Raw genomic sequence first — 18,150 nt, 5'->3', positions numbered from 1 at the left:
CCATGCGATTTTGTTTTGCGTTTTCAGTTGTCTCTTAGGCCTCATTCACAGTGGAATCGGCCCGCACGTACAGCTCTGTGCAGGGCCCTACCGAGCAGCTCTCGAGAAGGGCAGGTGCTGCATGTGATTAGTACGCAGCCCTCGTCCTTCTCTATGGGACTATGCGGCCGTACGCCCCCCTACGCTTACCTCAATTGCAGGTCCATAGTGGTGCGTGTTTCCTGGCTCGGACACAGACAGGATCCATCCGGTCAGCGTACGAGTAGGGATACTTCCCTGCCCTTGGCAGACCCACAGACCTTTAGGTGTATTATATATTATATATTGTAAGGTTGACAAGAACACTACTAAAGCATTTGTCTGGATTGAGGATTAAGCCGTTTTTTCTCCCGCCCAGAGCTAGACCCCAACTTCTGACCATTGGTATCATATCGGTTACTGGTGTCATGTTGGCTAATTATCTAACCATGTCAATATTTAGAGGTTATTGTCTGTTGATTAATTTTGTTTTTACGTTGTACTTATAAGTCGTTGCCCGGAGCCATTCTATGACTCCGCGTAAATCCTTCAGGACTCATCCCCCTTTAGGTCCTCACTGCCTGGTAGCTGTTCACTTTCACAGTAGTTTCATACGAGGCTTTGACCTCATCTAGCTAGTTACTCTTTCTTTTCTTGCTAATCTTTCCCTTCTACTTACTCTTCTCTTTGTCCCCTTTTTCCCCAAGAAACGCATTTGTGTCAGAGGGCGTTGCCAAAGCTGTCCAATCATCATTACCCTTGGGGCTACCATACTGCTTATGCTGGTTCTTAATCTAGTATACTAGCTAGTATACTTATTTCTAGACGTGCTCCTTTGAAATTGATTGACCTTCACTCGGACACTGAGGGACGATTCATATTCCTGTAGGGGGAACTACATGGCCCCCTAGTCGCTCTCGAAAATGTCTATGTAGGACAGATGGGATTCTTTGAGGTTTGCCTGGCCAAATTAGCAGAATTCGGAGGGGTTGGAATTCGGAGATTTTAAACTTTGTTTTGGAACCTCAGTTAGACTCTTCCAGGGGAATCTCACATATGACCCATGCCCAACGTAGACTGATTAAACAGGCTTTCCTTCCTCTTCAGCTTATGGACGTCTGGCGCCTGCGATTACCCCAGGGGAGAGACGACACGTACTATTCCTCAGTACATCAGTCATACTCCAGACTTGACTATTTCTTGATCCCCAGACGGATCTTTCTCGGGTGGTAGACACCTCGATTGGAATTATATCCCTATCCACCGTGCTCCGATCCATCTTTCAATGGACCTAGATGCTCGCCCTCCCAACTCCTCGCTTTGGAGGCTGAATGAGTCCCTGTTGCAGGACAGTGCCATCTCTTCGGATGCCTCCCAAGAATTAGACCAATTCTTTTCCATCAATGCTACCCCAGGCCAAAATCCCCTCTGTGGAAATCTCACAAGTGTTACATTAGAGGGATTCTCATTAGGCATAGAGCTTTCCAGAAAAGGGCTCACTTATCAAGAGTACAAACCCTTATGGAACGGATCAAATCGCTTGAACTCCGCCATAAGGCACATTTGGATGGGGATTCATGGGCCAAATGGATTGCTCTAAGGATGGAATTAAACTCCCTTTTCATGGATAGAGTTTTAAAGCGCAGATGACAAAATTTAGGTGATCCTATGAATATGGGAACAGGCCCAGTGAAATGCTAGCTAATGCACAGCGACAAACTAGAACTAGTTCGAGTGTCTCACAGATTTTCTCCTGATTGGATCATCCACTTTCTACATCTCCTGAAATCACCCAACGATTTAGGGATTACTATACCACCTTTCCATGCCCATCAAGGGGGCTACCAGGACTACTTGAACTTCTGCGATCCGACAATCTGTCCTCCTCTGGTCTCCTGACCATTCCTCTAGCATTAAGGGAGGATCCGGAACGACCCATCTCAGGAGGATGAATTTGTACAGGTCGTGAAATCCATGCAACCTGGCAAGGTAACTGGCCCAGATGGTTACACCTTGGCCTATTACTCGTACTTTACGGAATGCCTAGCCAGCCGTTTTGTTCAGGCATTTAATTCTCTCCAGGATGGCAATGAGTTACCCATTGATTCCCTTAGGGCATATGTGTCAAACTCAAGGCCCGTGGGCCAGGTCCGGCCCGCGATGTAATTATCTTCGGCCCGCATGATAATATTTAATCATTATTAGATCTGGCCCGCCAGTATATTGCCCACACTCAGGGCCGTAGGAAAGACAAGGCAGCCTCACTCGCCTCGTGCAGGCGTAATATACAGGGGTACAGGTACTCCTAGAATGAGATCCTAATAGGTTGGACTTGATGGACTAATGTCTTTATTCAACCTCAAATACTATGTAACTATGTAACTATGTAACAATTTTTTTAAACTTCTCTAATTGATGATTTTCCTGATCCCCCACTGATCTCCACCCCCCCTTCCGCAAACTAACCCACTTACACCCTTAAGGGCCCAGTCACCCCATAAAGTGCGTTCGGCCTCTGGAACGCACAGGAACACAACCCAGCCGGCTCAGTTAGTTGTAAGTCTATTGATTGAAATCAATAGCACTGCAGCCATGCCCCCCGCAGTGTGATCCCTGGCACCCGAACGCGTGGCACATTTGTGCAAATGCGTTCCGGTCCAATGCCATCTGACAAAATGCTGCATGCACTACTTTTTGCAGACCGCACTGAACCAGAACTAATGTGCCACGCATTCAGGTGTCGGTAATCGCACTGTGGGCGGGGGGTGTGACTGCGGTGCTAGTGACTTCAATGGTCCGCCACGCCCCCTCCTGCCCCAAAACAGTGACCTGGCCGGGTTGCTTTCTAGTGCGTTCCAGAGGCTGAACGCACTCTTTATGGTGTGACTGGGCCCTCAGGCTCAAGCACTGCCTTCGTGTGCAGTGTGTCATGTAATTTTCTCTCCGGCACGTCAGCTTGCAAGAGCGCGCATACCTGAGCGTGCCGAGATGAAAAATTTCATCTCCAGCCAATCAGCTTGCGTGTATAAACCCGCGCGTCAAGATGCGAAGGTCATTCGGTTGTTATAGGCCACCGTATTATACTGTGTGTTCTAGGGCTGCAGCTAACGATTATTTTCATAATCGATGAGTTGGCCGATTATTACGTTCAATTAATCGGATAAAAAAAGTAACACCTATTCCACCACATCACACTCATACACCTGTTCCACACTGCACCTCCATACCCCTTTTCCACCACCCCACCACTGCACACCTGGTACACACTGCACCCCTATTCCACCACTACACCCCCATACACCTATTCCACCACTGCCTGTCCACACAGCTGTTCAACACTGACACCTATTCCACCACTATATCCCCGCACACCTCTTCCACACTGCAGCTCCGTACACCTATTCCACCACTGACTTGCTTTCAGAAGGTGGGCCCTCGATTGTCGGCGGGCCAGCGACGAGTGAGGGAGATCGCGTCGAGTAGAGCAGCAGCGTGCGCGGCTTCAGCGTCCTATGCATTGAGCGTGGCTTACGCGGCCTGTGCCGTGGGCACGGCGGCCGCATCGGGAGCAGCGTGTGACGTGTGGCTCAGGCCGCATGTGGAGCCCCGGACAAATCAATCGATAGCCGACGAATCGACAATTGAAAACGTTGCCAACGTTTTCAATCGTCAATTTTAATAGACTAAAAATCGATTAACTGTTGCAGCTCTAGTGTGTTCAATTTGTTTTCAATAAAATATTGGCCAATAGGTAGCTGACAGTCTTGCTGGATTTAGTGAGTGGGTTTTGTCCCTTCCAGGGAGGCAAGGGACAACACGGTCAGGACCTTGCAAGTGATCCAGTTTGTCCGCTCGAGGGGTGTTCAGTCTCTCCTTGTATCTACCGACGCTGAGAAAGTGTTTGACAGGCTTGACTGGATGTTCCTTCGCGAGACATTACGACATGTTGGATTAGGAGAGATGATGCAAAGTTGGATTGGTGCCCTGTACTCTACCCCTACTGCCAGGGTCAATGATATCTCTGAATCCTTTCCCATAGGAAATGGCACAAGCCAAGGGTGTCCTTAATCGCCCTTCCTATTCATTCTGACCCTTGAGCCATTTATGCATACGATTCAGAACTCTCCAGATGAAACGGGAGTACAGACACCTACTGGATGCCACAAAATAGCAGCCTATGCTGATGATTTGCCCTTTTATATTACGAACCCGGAGGGGTCTCTTCCCAATTTGCTGGCGGAGATTTCGCGTTATGGCAACCTTTCCAATTTCGAAATTCATTTTTCTAAATTGGCAGCTCAAAACATCTCCTTGCCCAATAGTCCTCTCCAGGCTCTTAAGCCGCAATTTCCATTCCAATGGGCTGACTCCCATATCTTCTAGCTGGGCACTTCCATTCCTGCTGACCTGGATAGGGTATTTAGCCACAATTTCCCACCCCTCCTGAAGTCCATTTCGAATGATTTAAAAGAATCGGCCTTCACGTGGTTTGGCCATAATAGTATCTTAAAAATGAACGTTGTACCTAGACTACTATACCCAATTCAAACCCTTCCAGTGGATATACCAACAACCTTTTTGAAAAGGACCCGGTCCATCTTTAGTTCCTCTCTATGGGCTAGTTCCTCTCTATGGGCACGGCGTAGAGCCCGTGTCAGATTGAGCTTTCTCTCTAGTCACCTTTTACGCCGGTATTAGTTAGCCCAGCCTTTCCATCAGGACTCCAGCTTTCAGAATCTGCTTTCTGGGAATTTCTCGAGACTGCTGCATTTTATTACAGAGGGTAGAAGGATGACAATGACGGAAATCGTGCAATTATTAACACCTCCCCTGGAGACATGGAATGTACAACAAAATGTATAATCACCGATGGTTAACATGACTATATTGTAATTTTATATATGTGGGTAGATGTTTCAAATGCATCATACCAGGAACACTAAAAAGACTGACACACTATTAATGTATAGGACTATACTGAGATATTTAAGACTAAACCTATATATCTATTGAAACCCTTACAGTTTCATGTCAATCACCATAAAACATTTTCTTCAGAGATTACAAGTCAGACTCTACTCACCTCTATGGACCAGGCATAGTATCACATAGGCACACCCAAAACAAATACAACCGATCATAAATACCTCAACCAATAGGAAAGAAGTTCAAGCTTAGAGCAAACCCACAACCAAATTTTGATGATGTCATGAGCAAACACTGGAGAAGTATTTTAGCCAGCTGAAATTACTTCCAAAAAAAAAAAAAATACTTTGAAGCTGGATACACTTGAGGACAGAAGGACATTTAGTCTTAAGACATTTTCCTGGGTTGCCGATACTGACTAAATCCCTGCAGATACAATGAAACCATGCCTGTGGCATTGAGGCAACGCACTTGCAGTGAAAGAATCCAGGAAGCCCAATAAACAGCAAGACCGATCTGACAAATATGCTTTCTGTTGGAGAACGGATAATTGACGTATTTCCTGGGCTAGTTCGATTTCCAACTACTTTTATTCAGTGTAGTGATTGAAGTGTATTTAATATGGTAGTTTAACCATTAGTTTGTAGCACTTTTTTGTTTTACTGTATTTACTGTCTAAATCATTGTAATATAATCCCCTATAGAAAGTAAAAATATTTTTACATTTGCTATATCTCCGAGTATTTTACAAAGTGAATTTGCTGTTTTTAAATAACCCGGACAATCGAATTCATTATCTCCTGATATTCGGGTAATTATTTTTCATTAATAATTTCCTACTTTTGATAAAAGTAGGTGGATGCACTACTAATTATTCATTATAATCTGGTTCTAATACCCAACACATATACAACACTTCAAACGCTAGGTCAGCTTTCTTAGATATCTTTGAAATAGGGCTGCAACAACTAATCGATTATAATCGATGATTGAAAAAGTGGTCAACTTTTTCAATCATCGATTAATCGGCTTTAGTCGGCCCTGTTCACGGCTCCACACATGCTGCGCGCCGCACCTCCTCCCCACTTCACACTCGCCGCTGCCAGACTGCCGGGACGCGGGGAGAAGTAGTAAGGAGGAGCAGGTGTGGGGGGACGGCAGCTGCCGATAGACAGGCCCGATCTCAGAAGCAAGTTGCTGGAAGACTGCTCAGGTAAGCCTGCACTTTCCCACACATGGTGCTCTATAATGTATTGCTGGGATTTGTATTCCTCTATAGCTGATGGTATAATATACAGTACAATGTACCATCAGCTATGGAGGAATACAAATCCCAGCAATACATTATTCACTGTATGCATATTACAGGGATTTGTTGTATTGCTATATAGCTGGTGGTATTGTGCATTGCGCTGTATAGAGGACTACAAATCCCAGCAATAGTACATTATACAGCGCAATTCCACCAGCTATAGTGGAGTACAAATCCCAGCAATAAAACATTATACAGTGGTGCAATGCCTATTACCACTAGCTATAGAGGACTACAAAACACAGCAATAGTACATTATACCGCGCAATGCAGAACACCACCAGCTATAATGTGCTATTTGCTGGGATTTGTTGTATTCCTCTATAGTTAGTGCTATTCTGCATTGCGCTGTATAATGTACTATTGCTGGGATTTGTAGTCCTCTATAGCCGGTGCCATTCTGCATTCATTGCTGTATAATTTTACACTTTTCATTTCACTATATTGCACACCACACTATTTTGTTTTTTCTTTTTTACTTCCACCACTCCAAGCTTGCTCCTGTGATGGACTACAATCCAATACAAACTAGTAGTCCACCACTGGAGCTTTTTTTTTAAATGTATTTTATTTTTTATCCAATTAATTGAACTTGATAATTGGCTATCTAATCGATTTTGAAAATAATCGTTAACTGCAGCTCTACTTTGAAATAGGAGCGTCCAGCTTGGGAACCTTGTTCTATACTGCCGACGGGTTATTAAAAGGAAACCTTTTACGTTAACTAAAAGGAGGAAAAAAAAAAAAAGGAAGGTTTCCCTCCAGGATCTGCCCACTCTTAACACAGTCTCAGACACTGTTTTATGGACTGGAAAGACTCTTGTTTTCTTTTTCTCCAACCCCTGATACACAAGATCATGTCTAGACAAATACATTTTTTCCTCCTGTATGGCTAAGGTTTCATAGATTGCCCGTAGAAGGTCATCCCCATCCTCTAGGGATAATTTATACTTTGAATTCCCAGAAACCTCATCCTGGCTCTCCTCGTCCTGAGAAGAATACAGGTTTGAGAGACCAGATTCACTGAGCTCCTCTGGCTCAGAAGTTTTAACAGAAAGAACCTCATTGGACAGAGGTAAACAGCTGGAAGATAAAAGCAGGAGCGCTCATGTTTTCCCATAATGACTGAAAAGTAGAAGAAAGTTCTTCCTTGACAGTAGAAAGGAGGTTGCTACAAGGTTTAGTCTTCTAAAAAGGAAGAATCTGCTATCTATAGAGGCTTGACAAATGTTTTTGGTATGAAGCTCCTAATCTTTTACCACAAAAAGCTCTTTTCTTGGGCAAAACCTTGCTTTTATCAGGATTTATAGCCTAAATAAAAATATTCAGAAGGCAGGAAAAAAAACCCATGAGTCAATCTGTACACTGAAGGGTTAACAAAAACCTTCACCATAACTTCCACTGTCCCTAAATCACTGCAGACACCCAAAACCCAGGGGCCTCTGGTGAAAAAATGCAGAACACAAAACCCACAGGCACAAGTAACCATACAATAGATGTACTTTTACCTGGGCAGAAACAGTGCTTGGTGCTGCATCCACCAGACCATGTGCAGGAGGTTGGAGCTCCCAGAAGTGACGTGCGAGTCATACTAGATCATAACCAACAATGCTTCCACCCAAGAAATCAGATATTCTGTGGCCATTATAGTAATATAATGGCCATTATAGTAATATAAATACACAAGATATGAAAGTAGATAAACACAAATTACTGAGATTCATAACTACGTCACAACTAATAATGCTTTCACCAAGATGTACATAGTGAGTTATACAAACCAACTCAGATGCAAACCAATACAGATTCCTGACTACATCATATCCAATGATGCATTACTGAAATAGTAAATCATCCTGTCTTCTACGAGTGCTTTCACAGAAGCAGTAAATTGGTTATTTCGGAGACAGTAAAACACCAATACCTAAAAAGGTGTGCACAAATACTGAGATCCATAACTGCCTCCTGAACCAAAAGATGCTGCTGCTAAAGCAGTAGTTTGGTTATTTTGGAGAGAGTATAATAATACCAACACACAAGGTATACACAAATACAGATTCACTGCTACTTCATGAACCATGATGGTTTCACTAAAGCAATAAATTAGTTATTTTAGAGACAGTATAGTAATACCAATACATTAGGTAATCGTAAACACTGAGGTTCATAACCATCTCATAAACCAATAATGTTTACGCAAAAGCAGTAAGAGACGGCATGAAAATACCAATACATAAAAGGTATGCCCAACACAGATTTAGAACTACCCCATGAACTAATAATGCTTCCACTTAAAACATTAATTGGTTTATCTCACATTATAGTAATACCAACACTTAAGGAATGCTGTGATCCGCTGTGGCCGGTGCAGCTGGGACCGGCACGGCGACGCTCTAACAGCAGTTCAAAGGGAGATCATTACTCGATCTCCCATTGATCTCTGTCCCCGAATGCAGGATTGCATTGCTGCACGTTACATATCGCGTGAGAGCAATAATTATAGGGTCATCAATCACTGATAACTCTAAATTGATGAGCGGTAAAAAAAATGTTTAAAGCATCGCCTATAGCCAATTTTTGTTGCGGTCGTTTTCTGCGATTTCACGGGCGAGCGCAATATTAAAAGGTTGACATGTTTAGTGTCCATTTACCCGACGTGTCCCCGTCTTTTATATTGTACCAAAAAATTGGGGTGAAAATAAATGTTTCATAACATTTTATAGGGAAACATGTTTTTTCCAAAATTTAGGGTACTTTTTGTGTTATATAGTAAAAAATAAAAACCCCAGTGGTGATTAAATAGCACCAAAAGAAAGCTCTGTCTCCAAACAATGGTATGAAATTCGTTTCAGTACAGCGTTGCATGACGGAATAAAGGTCAAAGTACCGCAGCGCTGAATACTGAAAAATGGCCTGGATAGGAAGGGGGTGAAACACCATTGTCTTCAAGTGGTTAAAGAGGTAAATTGGATAGATTACAGATAGTATAGTCATACAAATGCTTACAGGTGCTTGTCTACCAATGTATGCAAACTGTGCAAGAGATGTAGACAAGAGAAGGACTATTAGGCCCTGTTCACACCTTTACGTTTTGTCGCGCGTTCGACGCTCTATGAACGCTCTACAAAAACGTAGAAACTTGAAAATCCCATTGTTTTCTATGGGTATGGTTCACACCTTTCCGTATCTCAGCCCGTTTGAACGCGCTACAAAACGGCCTACGCCCAAAGAAGTAAATGTACTTCTTTGGGGCGTTTTGGTCTCGCGTTTCCATTTGGATACAGCCAAGTAGCCCTCGGAAACGCGCGTTTGCCGCGAATCGCGGTAAAACGCGCAACGCGCAACAAACGCACATATTCAATACGCCTAGGTTTGAACCCAGCCTTATTGCTGGGTCAGCATATGGCAGGGAATGCTACATGCCCCTTCACTTAGCCACTAAATGTTTATACATATATAGCTTCTATCCAGGTGAGATAAAGTTAAAAAGCTAAAAAGCCCTCATCATGGACCGAGAAGGCGCTGTACACTCTTTAGAGGTATAAGAAAACCGAAAGGTTGTAATCAGAGCAATCAGTAAAGGCCCCCACCAGTGAGGCAGACACACACACATAGGCCGTTACAACTAATGGATCTGCTCAGTCGGTGAGCAGTTGTAGACTGGAAGAAAATAACCCTCACTGTGGAAAGGTTAGATGCTTGCTCTCATAGGCCTGGTTCACACCTGGGCGTTTTAAAGCGCGTAGAGACGCGCTGTAAAACGCTCAGCATGTGAAAACCAATAATTGCCTATGGGCATGGTTCCAACCTGGGCGTATTTCAGCGCGTAGGAACGCGCTGAAAAACGTCCTACGCCCAAAGAAGTACAGGAGCTTCTTTGGGACGTATTTTCCGCGCGTATCCATTAGGATACAGCCGGATAGCCCTCGTAAACGCGCGTTTGTCGTGCGTTTCTTTTACCGCAAATCATGGTGCAAACGCGCATATTCCGTACGCCCAGGTGTGAACCCAGCCATACAGAGAGACAAAGACAACCACATATAGAGTTAAGTCTCATAGAATCTTTAAGAGGCCATTTGTCTTCAAGGCTTTACTTCCTTGGCAGATATAAAGTAACCTCATCCAGCATTTCCCGTTCTCTGGGATTAGCATCTTTATACATCAATGCTCTAACAGGCAAGTAAAAGAAAAGTTAAGTTCACTTAATTAGGGCTGAAGGAAACATTGCCCAACCCCTCACAATCATAGTCCTCCAGCTTGTCAGCTCACAACCAGCCCAGACAGGTGGTAAAATCATAGTTGCCAACAGCAACAAAAGAAGAAGAAGAAGAAGAAAAAAAAAAAACTTTTGGCCCTGAGGCACTGTGCTAGTGCCATCAGAAGTCCAACATCTGCATATGCTAATAAGCGTATATAAACCACAGTATATCTGCAGCACTATCAGGATTTGAACATTACCTTCAGTCTCTCCTTGTGAACCATCCTGAACAAAAGGAGCGTGCACACAAAAAAAGGCGTAAAATAAGCCTCCAATGCTCATACACACCCCCAATGATTTTTGGCAAAAGGAGTCTGTAAAGCAATCGTTACCGGCCTAGGTTTGCCATGCTTATACAGATAGATTGTTGCTCATGACCCAAGGGCCTGATGAAAGTACAAAAAATTAGGGATGCACGGATATCTCAGCCGAAAGTGCCTTTTTTTTTGTCCAAAATAGCGGTACATCTGTGATTTCTCTCTTCCCCGCTGGGCGCTGCCCTTTGTCCCAGCAGGGAGGAGGGAAACTGTCACAGGAGGCCGAGCAGTGTGGGAGAAGAGAGTTGCGAGCGGCCGTTGTCTCTCCTCCCCGCGCCACTCAGCCTCCTGTCACAGATCAGGAGGGCGGTGGTGTTGGCAGAGACACTGTCACAGGAGGCTGAACTCTCCTCCCGCACCGCCTCATGTAACAGCTTGTCAGGATGGATAGTGGGTACAAACACTAAGCTGATCGCTGAGTGTTTGTAAATAATTGAGGACAGAGTATGTTTAACTGTGTCCTCAATTATGAATGAATGGGAAGTTATCTACATCACTTCCTGTTCATTCATGATTGTGGAATTAGCAAACACAGTGAAGGGAATTTATCAAAACTGGAGCAGACAAAATCTGGAGCAGCTGTGCATGGCAACCAATCAGGTTCTCTCTTTAATTTTCAAATCTTAACTGAACTAACTGGAGAGAAGCTGATTGGTTGCCATGCACATCTGCTCCAGATTTTGTCTGCTCCAGTTTTAAAAAATCCCCTCCCCCCCACTATGTCCACAGGTTATGAATGAACAGGGACACTCAGTATAGAGGATTCCTGTTCATTTATAACAGTGGCTGCAGAAAAAGAGATTGAGGACTGTGCCCTCAATCTTTTTTTCCATTTTTAAAAAAGGTAAATATCAGGGGTCTGTTTAGACACCTAATATTTCCCAGAAGCCCCTAAAATGTAAAAAAAAATATTTAATACAAGTGAATAAAAAATAAGTTTAAAAATAAATAAAATTAAAATATATTTGAATGAGTTAGAATTTAAAAAAAAAGTCATTTTCGGCTTCGGCCTGACATTTTCATTTCAGTTTTGAAATTTTCATTTCGGTACACCTCTACAAAAAAACCCATTCTAGGCTGATAACTCCTTATATATTTTCCAACACAAAAAGGAGGTTGCCAAAGAAAGTGAAATTGGGAAAAAAAAATCCCCAATACTCCTGCGCAACACTAATTATATCAGTGAAGGAAGGAGTAATTAGGTTGCTTAATTGTCTGGGGTTGCTGCTTTGAAGAATGTGTGTTGCTTTGAAGACAGTGTTTGCACTGCAGCTCTTGCCTCCAAATCAGCCACCCACTGATGGAACAATGCACAACACATACAAAACCTGTGTTAAAGTGACATTAAACCCTCAGATTTTTTTAACATACAATACTGTAATGTGTGCCTTACTGTAATCCATGGTAGTTTCCCTTCTCTTTGCTGCGCTTGTGGCTGCGTCCCCCACCCGCTGCACTCCCTCCCTGGCATCTGTGGATGCTGGCGTCAGGGGTACTCACCACTCCATTGCATAGCTGTCCATTCAAGGAGGCCCAGGATGCTACTAGGGAGCATGGATAGACACCGCCACCATTCAAGGCAATGCAGAGGAGAACTCTGAGCCGAACCAAATGCGAGTAAGGGAAAGCTCTGCTAGAGCCAGCCAATATGCACCCGGGTATGGTTGCTTTTCCTCAAGGTGGAAACCTCGGGGATAGATAAGGGAGCTAGGGTCCCATAATAGGATAACCAGGAGGTTAATCCTAGGGCAAGCCCAGGCATGCAACACCCCAGGTCCGCTGTCCCTGATTTACAGGGGAGCATACACTGGTAGGCCCAGCAACTAGCACGCATGCCTATGGACAAAATAAACTGTTACGATGCTCCTGTTAGGCCGGAGGAAGCACAAACTGAGTTGGTTGGGCAGCACTACCCCTTTTATTTGTGGATGATGCGTTTCCTGTTTTAGGTGGGTGGATCCCATCTCTCACGCTCTGCCCTGGAAGAGGACTTGGGAAAACCTGTTCCACAGCACTCAAGACCTCAGACTGGACCAAAGGTTAACCTGACAACATATCCAACATGACAACGATCCCAAGCACAAAGTCAAGACAAAACGGGAGTGGCCTAGGGACAACTCTGAATGTCCTAGAGTGGCCCATCCAGATTCCTGACATTAACCCCTTTTGAACATCTCTGGAGAGACATGAAAATGGATGTCCGACAGTCCCCATCCAACATGACTGAGCTTGAGAGGATTTGCAAAGAATGGCGGAAAATTACCCAATCCAGGTGTGCAAAGCTTGTCGCGTCATACCCAAAAAGACTCGAGGCTGTAATTGCTGCCAAAAGGTGCTTCAACAAAGTACTGAGTAAAGGGTCTGAATATCTAAGTACATGTGATATTTTGGTTGTTTGTTAATAAATTCACAGACATTTCTGAAATTTGGTTTTCACTTTGTCATTTTGGGGTACTGAGTGTAGATTAATGTGATGCATAACACTTTTGGTGTTATGCATCATGTTTTAAAAACACACAGTACTGTGCAAAAGTTTTAGGCAGGTGTAAAAAAAAAAAAAAATGCTGTAAAGTAAGAATGCTTTGAGTAGGGCTGCAACAACTAAAATCGATTGAAAAAGTTGTTAACGGTCTCAATCATCGATTAATCGGCTTCCGATTAGTTGGCCCTGTTCACGGCTCCACACGCCGCACCTCTTCCACCTCACCGCTGCCAGACCCGCCCGCATCCACGCGCCACACCTCCTCACGCTCACCGACCGCCTGCCGACATCCACGATCAGCACGCGGGGAGAAGAAGTAAGGAGGAGCAGGTGTGGGGGGATGACAGCCACCAACAGGTCCGATCTCAGAAGCAAGTTGCTGGAAGACTGCTCAGGTAAGCCTGCACTTCCCCACACTTGATGCTCTATAATGTATTGCTGGGATTTGTATTCCTCCATAGCTGATTGTGCTGTATATTATACAGAGCAACATACCATCAGCTATAGAGGAATACAAATCCCAGCAATACATTATACACTGTATATATAATGTATTGCTGGGATTTGTTGTATTCCTCTATAGCTGGTGGTATTCTGCATTGCGCTGTATAGAGGACTACAAAACCAAGCAATAGTACATTATACAGCGCAACGCAGAATACCACCAGCTATAATGTACTATTGCTGGAATTTGTTGTATTCCTCTATAGCTGGTGGTATTCTGCATTGTGCTGTATAATGTACTATTGCTGGGTTTTGTAGTCCTCTATAGCCGGTGCCATTCTGCATTCATTGCTGTATTTCACTATATTGCACACCGCACTTTTTTTTCTTTTTTACTTCCACCATTCCAAGCCTGCTCCTGTGATGGAATACAATCTCAATACAAACTAGTAGTCCATCACTGGAGTCATTTTTTTTTAAAAAATTATTTTTTTATCCGATTAAATCGAACTTAATAATCGGCTAACTAAACTGAAAATAATCGTTAGCTGCAGCTCTAGCTTTCAGAAATAAAGTGTTAATAGTATATTTTTATCAATTAACAAAATGGAAAGTAAATGAACAGAAGAGAAATACAAATCAATATTTGGTGTGACCACCCTTTGCCTTCAAAACAGCATCAATTCTTAGGTAATTCAAGGTACACTTACACAATTTTTGAATGAACTCGGCAGGTAAATTGTACCAAACATCTTGGAGAACTAACCACAGATCTCTGGATGTAAGCTGCCTCAAATCTCAGTCTCCATGTAATCCTGGTGTCCAAAAACCCATACCTCCGATGTGGAAACAAGGCAACGTGACTCAACTATGGACAGAAACATAGGAACTAGGGCAGTGGTGGCAAACCTTGGCACTCCAGCTGTGCCAAAACTACAAATCCCAACATGCATCTGCCTCTGGGAGTTGTCTGTGGCTGTCAGAGCCTTGCACTGCCTCATGGGACTTGTAGTTCCAAAACAGCTGGAGTGCCAAGGTTCGCCACCACTGAACTAGGGTGTAGAAAAATGGCTGCAGATGCTCTGGACTGACAAGTCAAAATTTGTAATATTTGGCTGTAGCAAGAGGCAGCTTGTTCACCGAAGGGCTAGAGAGTTGTACAATAACGAGTGTCTGCAGCAACAGTGAAGCATGGTGGAGGTTCGTTGCAAGTCTAAGGCTGCATTTCTGCCAATGGAGTTAGGAGATTGGGTCAGGATCAATGGTGTCCTCAATGCTGAGAAATACAAGCAGATACTTATCCATCATGCCATACCATCAGGGAGGTGTGTGATTGGCCCCAAATTTATTCTGCAGCAGGACAACAACCCCAAACATACAGCCAGGCCAGTCTTTAATATTGATCGGACCCTGGGCAAACATTTTCTTGGGCCCCCCACCAAGAAAAAAAAAACCCATGGTAATTATGTCTAATCATGGCTTTCTACTATCATGCATTGTAATTCTATCAATCATGTTAGGGGCCTACTAAAACGAATGACAGAATGGAATGCCTATAGACTGACAGGGGAAGAGAATGCCCATAGACTATAATGAAGCCAAACGGAATGCCCATAGAGTATAATGGGAAGCATAGTATCAGATATTTTGTAGGCAAATCTGAAAAAGATATCAACTTATCCTTTACCACAGATCTTCCCCATGTATAGTAACATTTTACAATTGAAATAACTTTGGATTTTTCCTATGGGCATTCCATTTGGCTTCATTATAGTCTATGGGCATTCTCTTCCCCTGTCAAAGTCTATGGGCATTCCATTCTGTCATTCCTTTTAGTAGGCCCCATCATGTTATTCACATATATATGAAGGACAGAACAGAAATGGAGTGAGCTTTTCAGGGAGATATACAAATTGTATATCTCCTTTATATTTCTCCTTTTTTATTTTCTGACCTGTCTCAGTCCTCGCCTCGTGCCAGTCTGCCTCTTTCCGGGTGTCCCGAGTGAGGCACCCGTGCGGCACAGCCTCACGTCCTCCAGTGAAGCCCGTGCCGTGTGACATGTCACGCTATGCGGGCGGGGGCCAGGGGAGGAGCTAACTTTAGGATGCGATCGTGCAGATCGCATAGGACAATACGTTATGGCATTGCCGTATGCGGCCGCTGCCATAACGTATTATTCTATGCAATCCGATCGGCAATTTTCTGCGGGAAGCGGGCTCAAGGGGCAGATGCTCTGGGCCCCACAACCTTGATTGGGCCCGGGGCAAGTGCCCTCTTTGCCCTACGTTAAAGACGGCCCTGTATACAGCCAATGCCATTAAGGACTGTCTTCAGGTGTAGAAAAGAACAAGGAGTCCTAGAAGTAATGGTTTGCCCCACACAGAGCCTGGACCTCAACATTATCAAGCCTGTCTGGGACTACATGAAGAGACAGAAGGATTTGAGGCAGCCAAATCCACAGAAGATTTGTGGTTAGTTCTCCAGGATGTTTGTAACAACCTACCTGCAGAGCGCCTTCAAAAACGATGTGCAAGTGTACCTAGAAGAATTGATGCCCTTTTGAATGCTAAGGGTGGTCACACCAAATATTGATTTGGATTTCTCTTCTGTTCATTTACTACACACGATTTTTCTTATGCCAAACAAAATAACCATACAACATACTCACCAAAATAAGTTCAAAAAGTGTTCCTTGGTCAACTTTAAGAAATTCTTGGTCCCATACGGGAATATCATCTGTCCTCTTTTCCTTATTCTCATCATCCTCAGGTGGAGGAGGGTCATCTTTGTGGTGAGTACACCACTGGATCACCTTAGAAAATGGTACAAAATTAGAAAATTCTGGAAAGCACATCGCTTAAAGTTGAAGTTTAATCTTCTTATATTTAGTCGGGTAAATAGACACCAAACATGTCAAGCCTTAAAATTGCGTGCGCGAAACCTGAATAAACTACAAAACCCCAAATTGGCCATAGGCAATGCTTTAAAAGCTTTTACCGCTCATCAGTGATTGATGGCCCTAGAATGATTGCTCTCACTCAGACGTTCGCGACGATATGCAACATGTGTAGCGCAATTGTCATTTTCGCACGCTGCCGCATCGAATGTGTACTTACGTTTATATGTGCGTAAATGTGGGGGTGGGGGGGGATTAAAATTTTGTTTTGTTTTTTTATATGCGATTATTTTTTTTAATGGTTTTTTTTTTTACACCTTTTGTTATTGATAACAATCCTCCTATATAATAGCAAAGGCACACTGACAGGTCCTCTTTATGGAGACATTAGGGGTCTCTAATACCCCTGTCACCTGGGCACCCCCAAAGAAGCTGATGAAGCACAGATATAGCAGCCAGATGACTGACAGGTGAATGCGGAAGTGATGTAATACACATCACTTCTGCATTCAGACCTCGGAGGGAGATCAGCAAGGAGGAAGAAGATGCTGATCTCCCTCCCAAGCCGCAGATGGGCTAGCGGATCCCGGGATTGAAGGTGAGGGGTCAGGGGGGGGGGGGGGCGCAAAGACAGCACATATATACGATCGGCGGGCTATAGAGCCGCCGATCGTATGTATATGAAATAGCCGGTAACGGCTGTGCAGAGCGGACGTGTTTTATCTGCCCGTGCGTGCGATGAAATAAAAAAGCTGTCTAGATGCAAGTCTGCCGTCCGTCCGTTTTTTCTCAATGGGCGGACAGCAGGAGCTTAAGTTATAAAAGGTTTAATCTACCCAAAACATTTTTGTTTTAACTTTCAATCATCTGTGAAAAAAAGTGCTGTGAAATGAAAATACTGTATACGCCATTTTTTCTGGTCCTGCTAGCCATTAAGTTGCACAGTAAAAAGGTACCGCATGTGTCAACTCTGCCACACAAGATTATCTTGGTGCAGTTCTATGGATTGGGCGACAGTGCATGCTAGAGCTGCTGCATATGCAGTATTATGCAACACACCAGCTCACAAGCCACACAGTGAAGCGGCCCAAAAGATCGGGAGGTCAGAGTTTATGAATGCCAATATCATGAGGAAGACTGGGGGAGGGGGGGTAGTGTCGAAATTCTTAAATTCTATTTCCTGCATGCTTACAACAGGGAACATAATTAGGCATGCTCAAAAATCCCTCCCACAGTTCAAGATGTGTGAAAATATACAGCGTTAATAAGGCCCATTAGAACTTTCCTGGTTAAAAAAGCTTTAACCCTTTCGCTGCCACCGACGTAAGGCATACGGCAGAACAAAAGTGTTCCCGGCTGGCCAGCTCAGTATGCCTTACGTCGGTGGCATTTACAGTTCTGCTATAAGCTCATGGTCGATTTAGCGACCATAAGCTTATAGCAGAACTTTTCAGCTGACTGTCCCCTTCAAAATAATAGCTGTCATCAGCGGCT

General features: G+C 43.9%; 1 protein-coding gene across 1 annotated transcript in view; it reads right to left on the bottom strand.

The window, feature by feature from the left end:
* Positions 1 to 18,150, bottom strand: part of SKP1 (S-phase kinase associated protein 1) — a 68,455-nt gene that overhangs the window by 32,458 nt on the left and 17,847 nt on the right. The window contains exon 4 of the mRNA XM_018562831.1: positions 16,429 to 16,572. Coding sequence (XP_018418333.1) covers positions 16,429 to 16,572 — 144 coding nt within the window. The remainder of the gene's footprint in view (positions 1 to 16,428; positions 16,573 to 18,150) is intronic.

Source organism: Nanorana parkeri, unplaced genomic scaffold (genome assembly GCF_000935625.1).
Source record: "Nanorana parkeri isolate BGI_ZX_2015 unplaced genomic scaffold, ASM93562v1 scaffold605, whole genome shotgun sequence".
In the NCBI taxonomy this organism is placed as follows: domain Eukaryota; kingdom Metazoa; phylum Chordata; class Amphibia; order Anura; family Dicroglossidae; genus Nanorana; species Nanorana parkeri.
The sequence above is the reverse complement of the archived record's forward strand: the minus strand, read 5'-3'. Positions and strand labels throughout refer to the sequence as shown.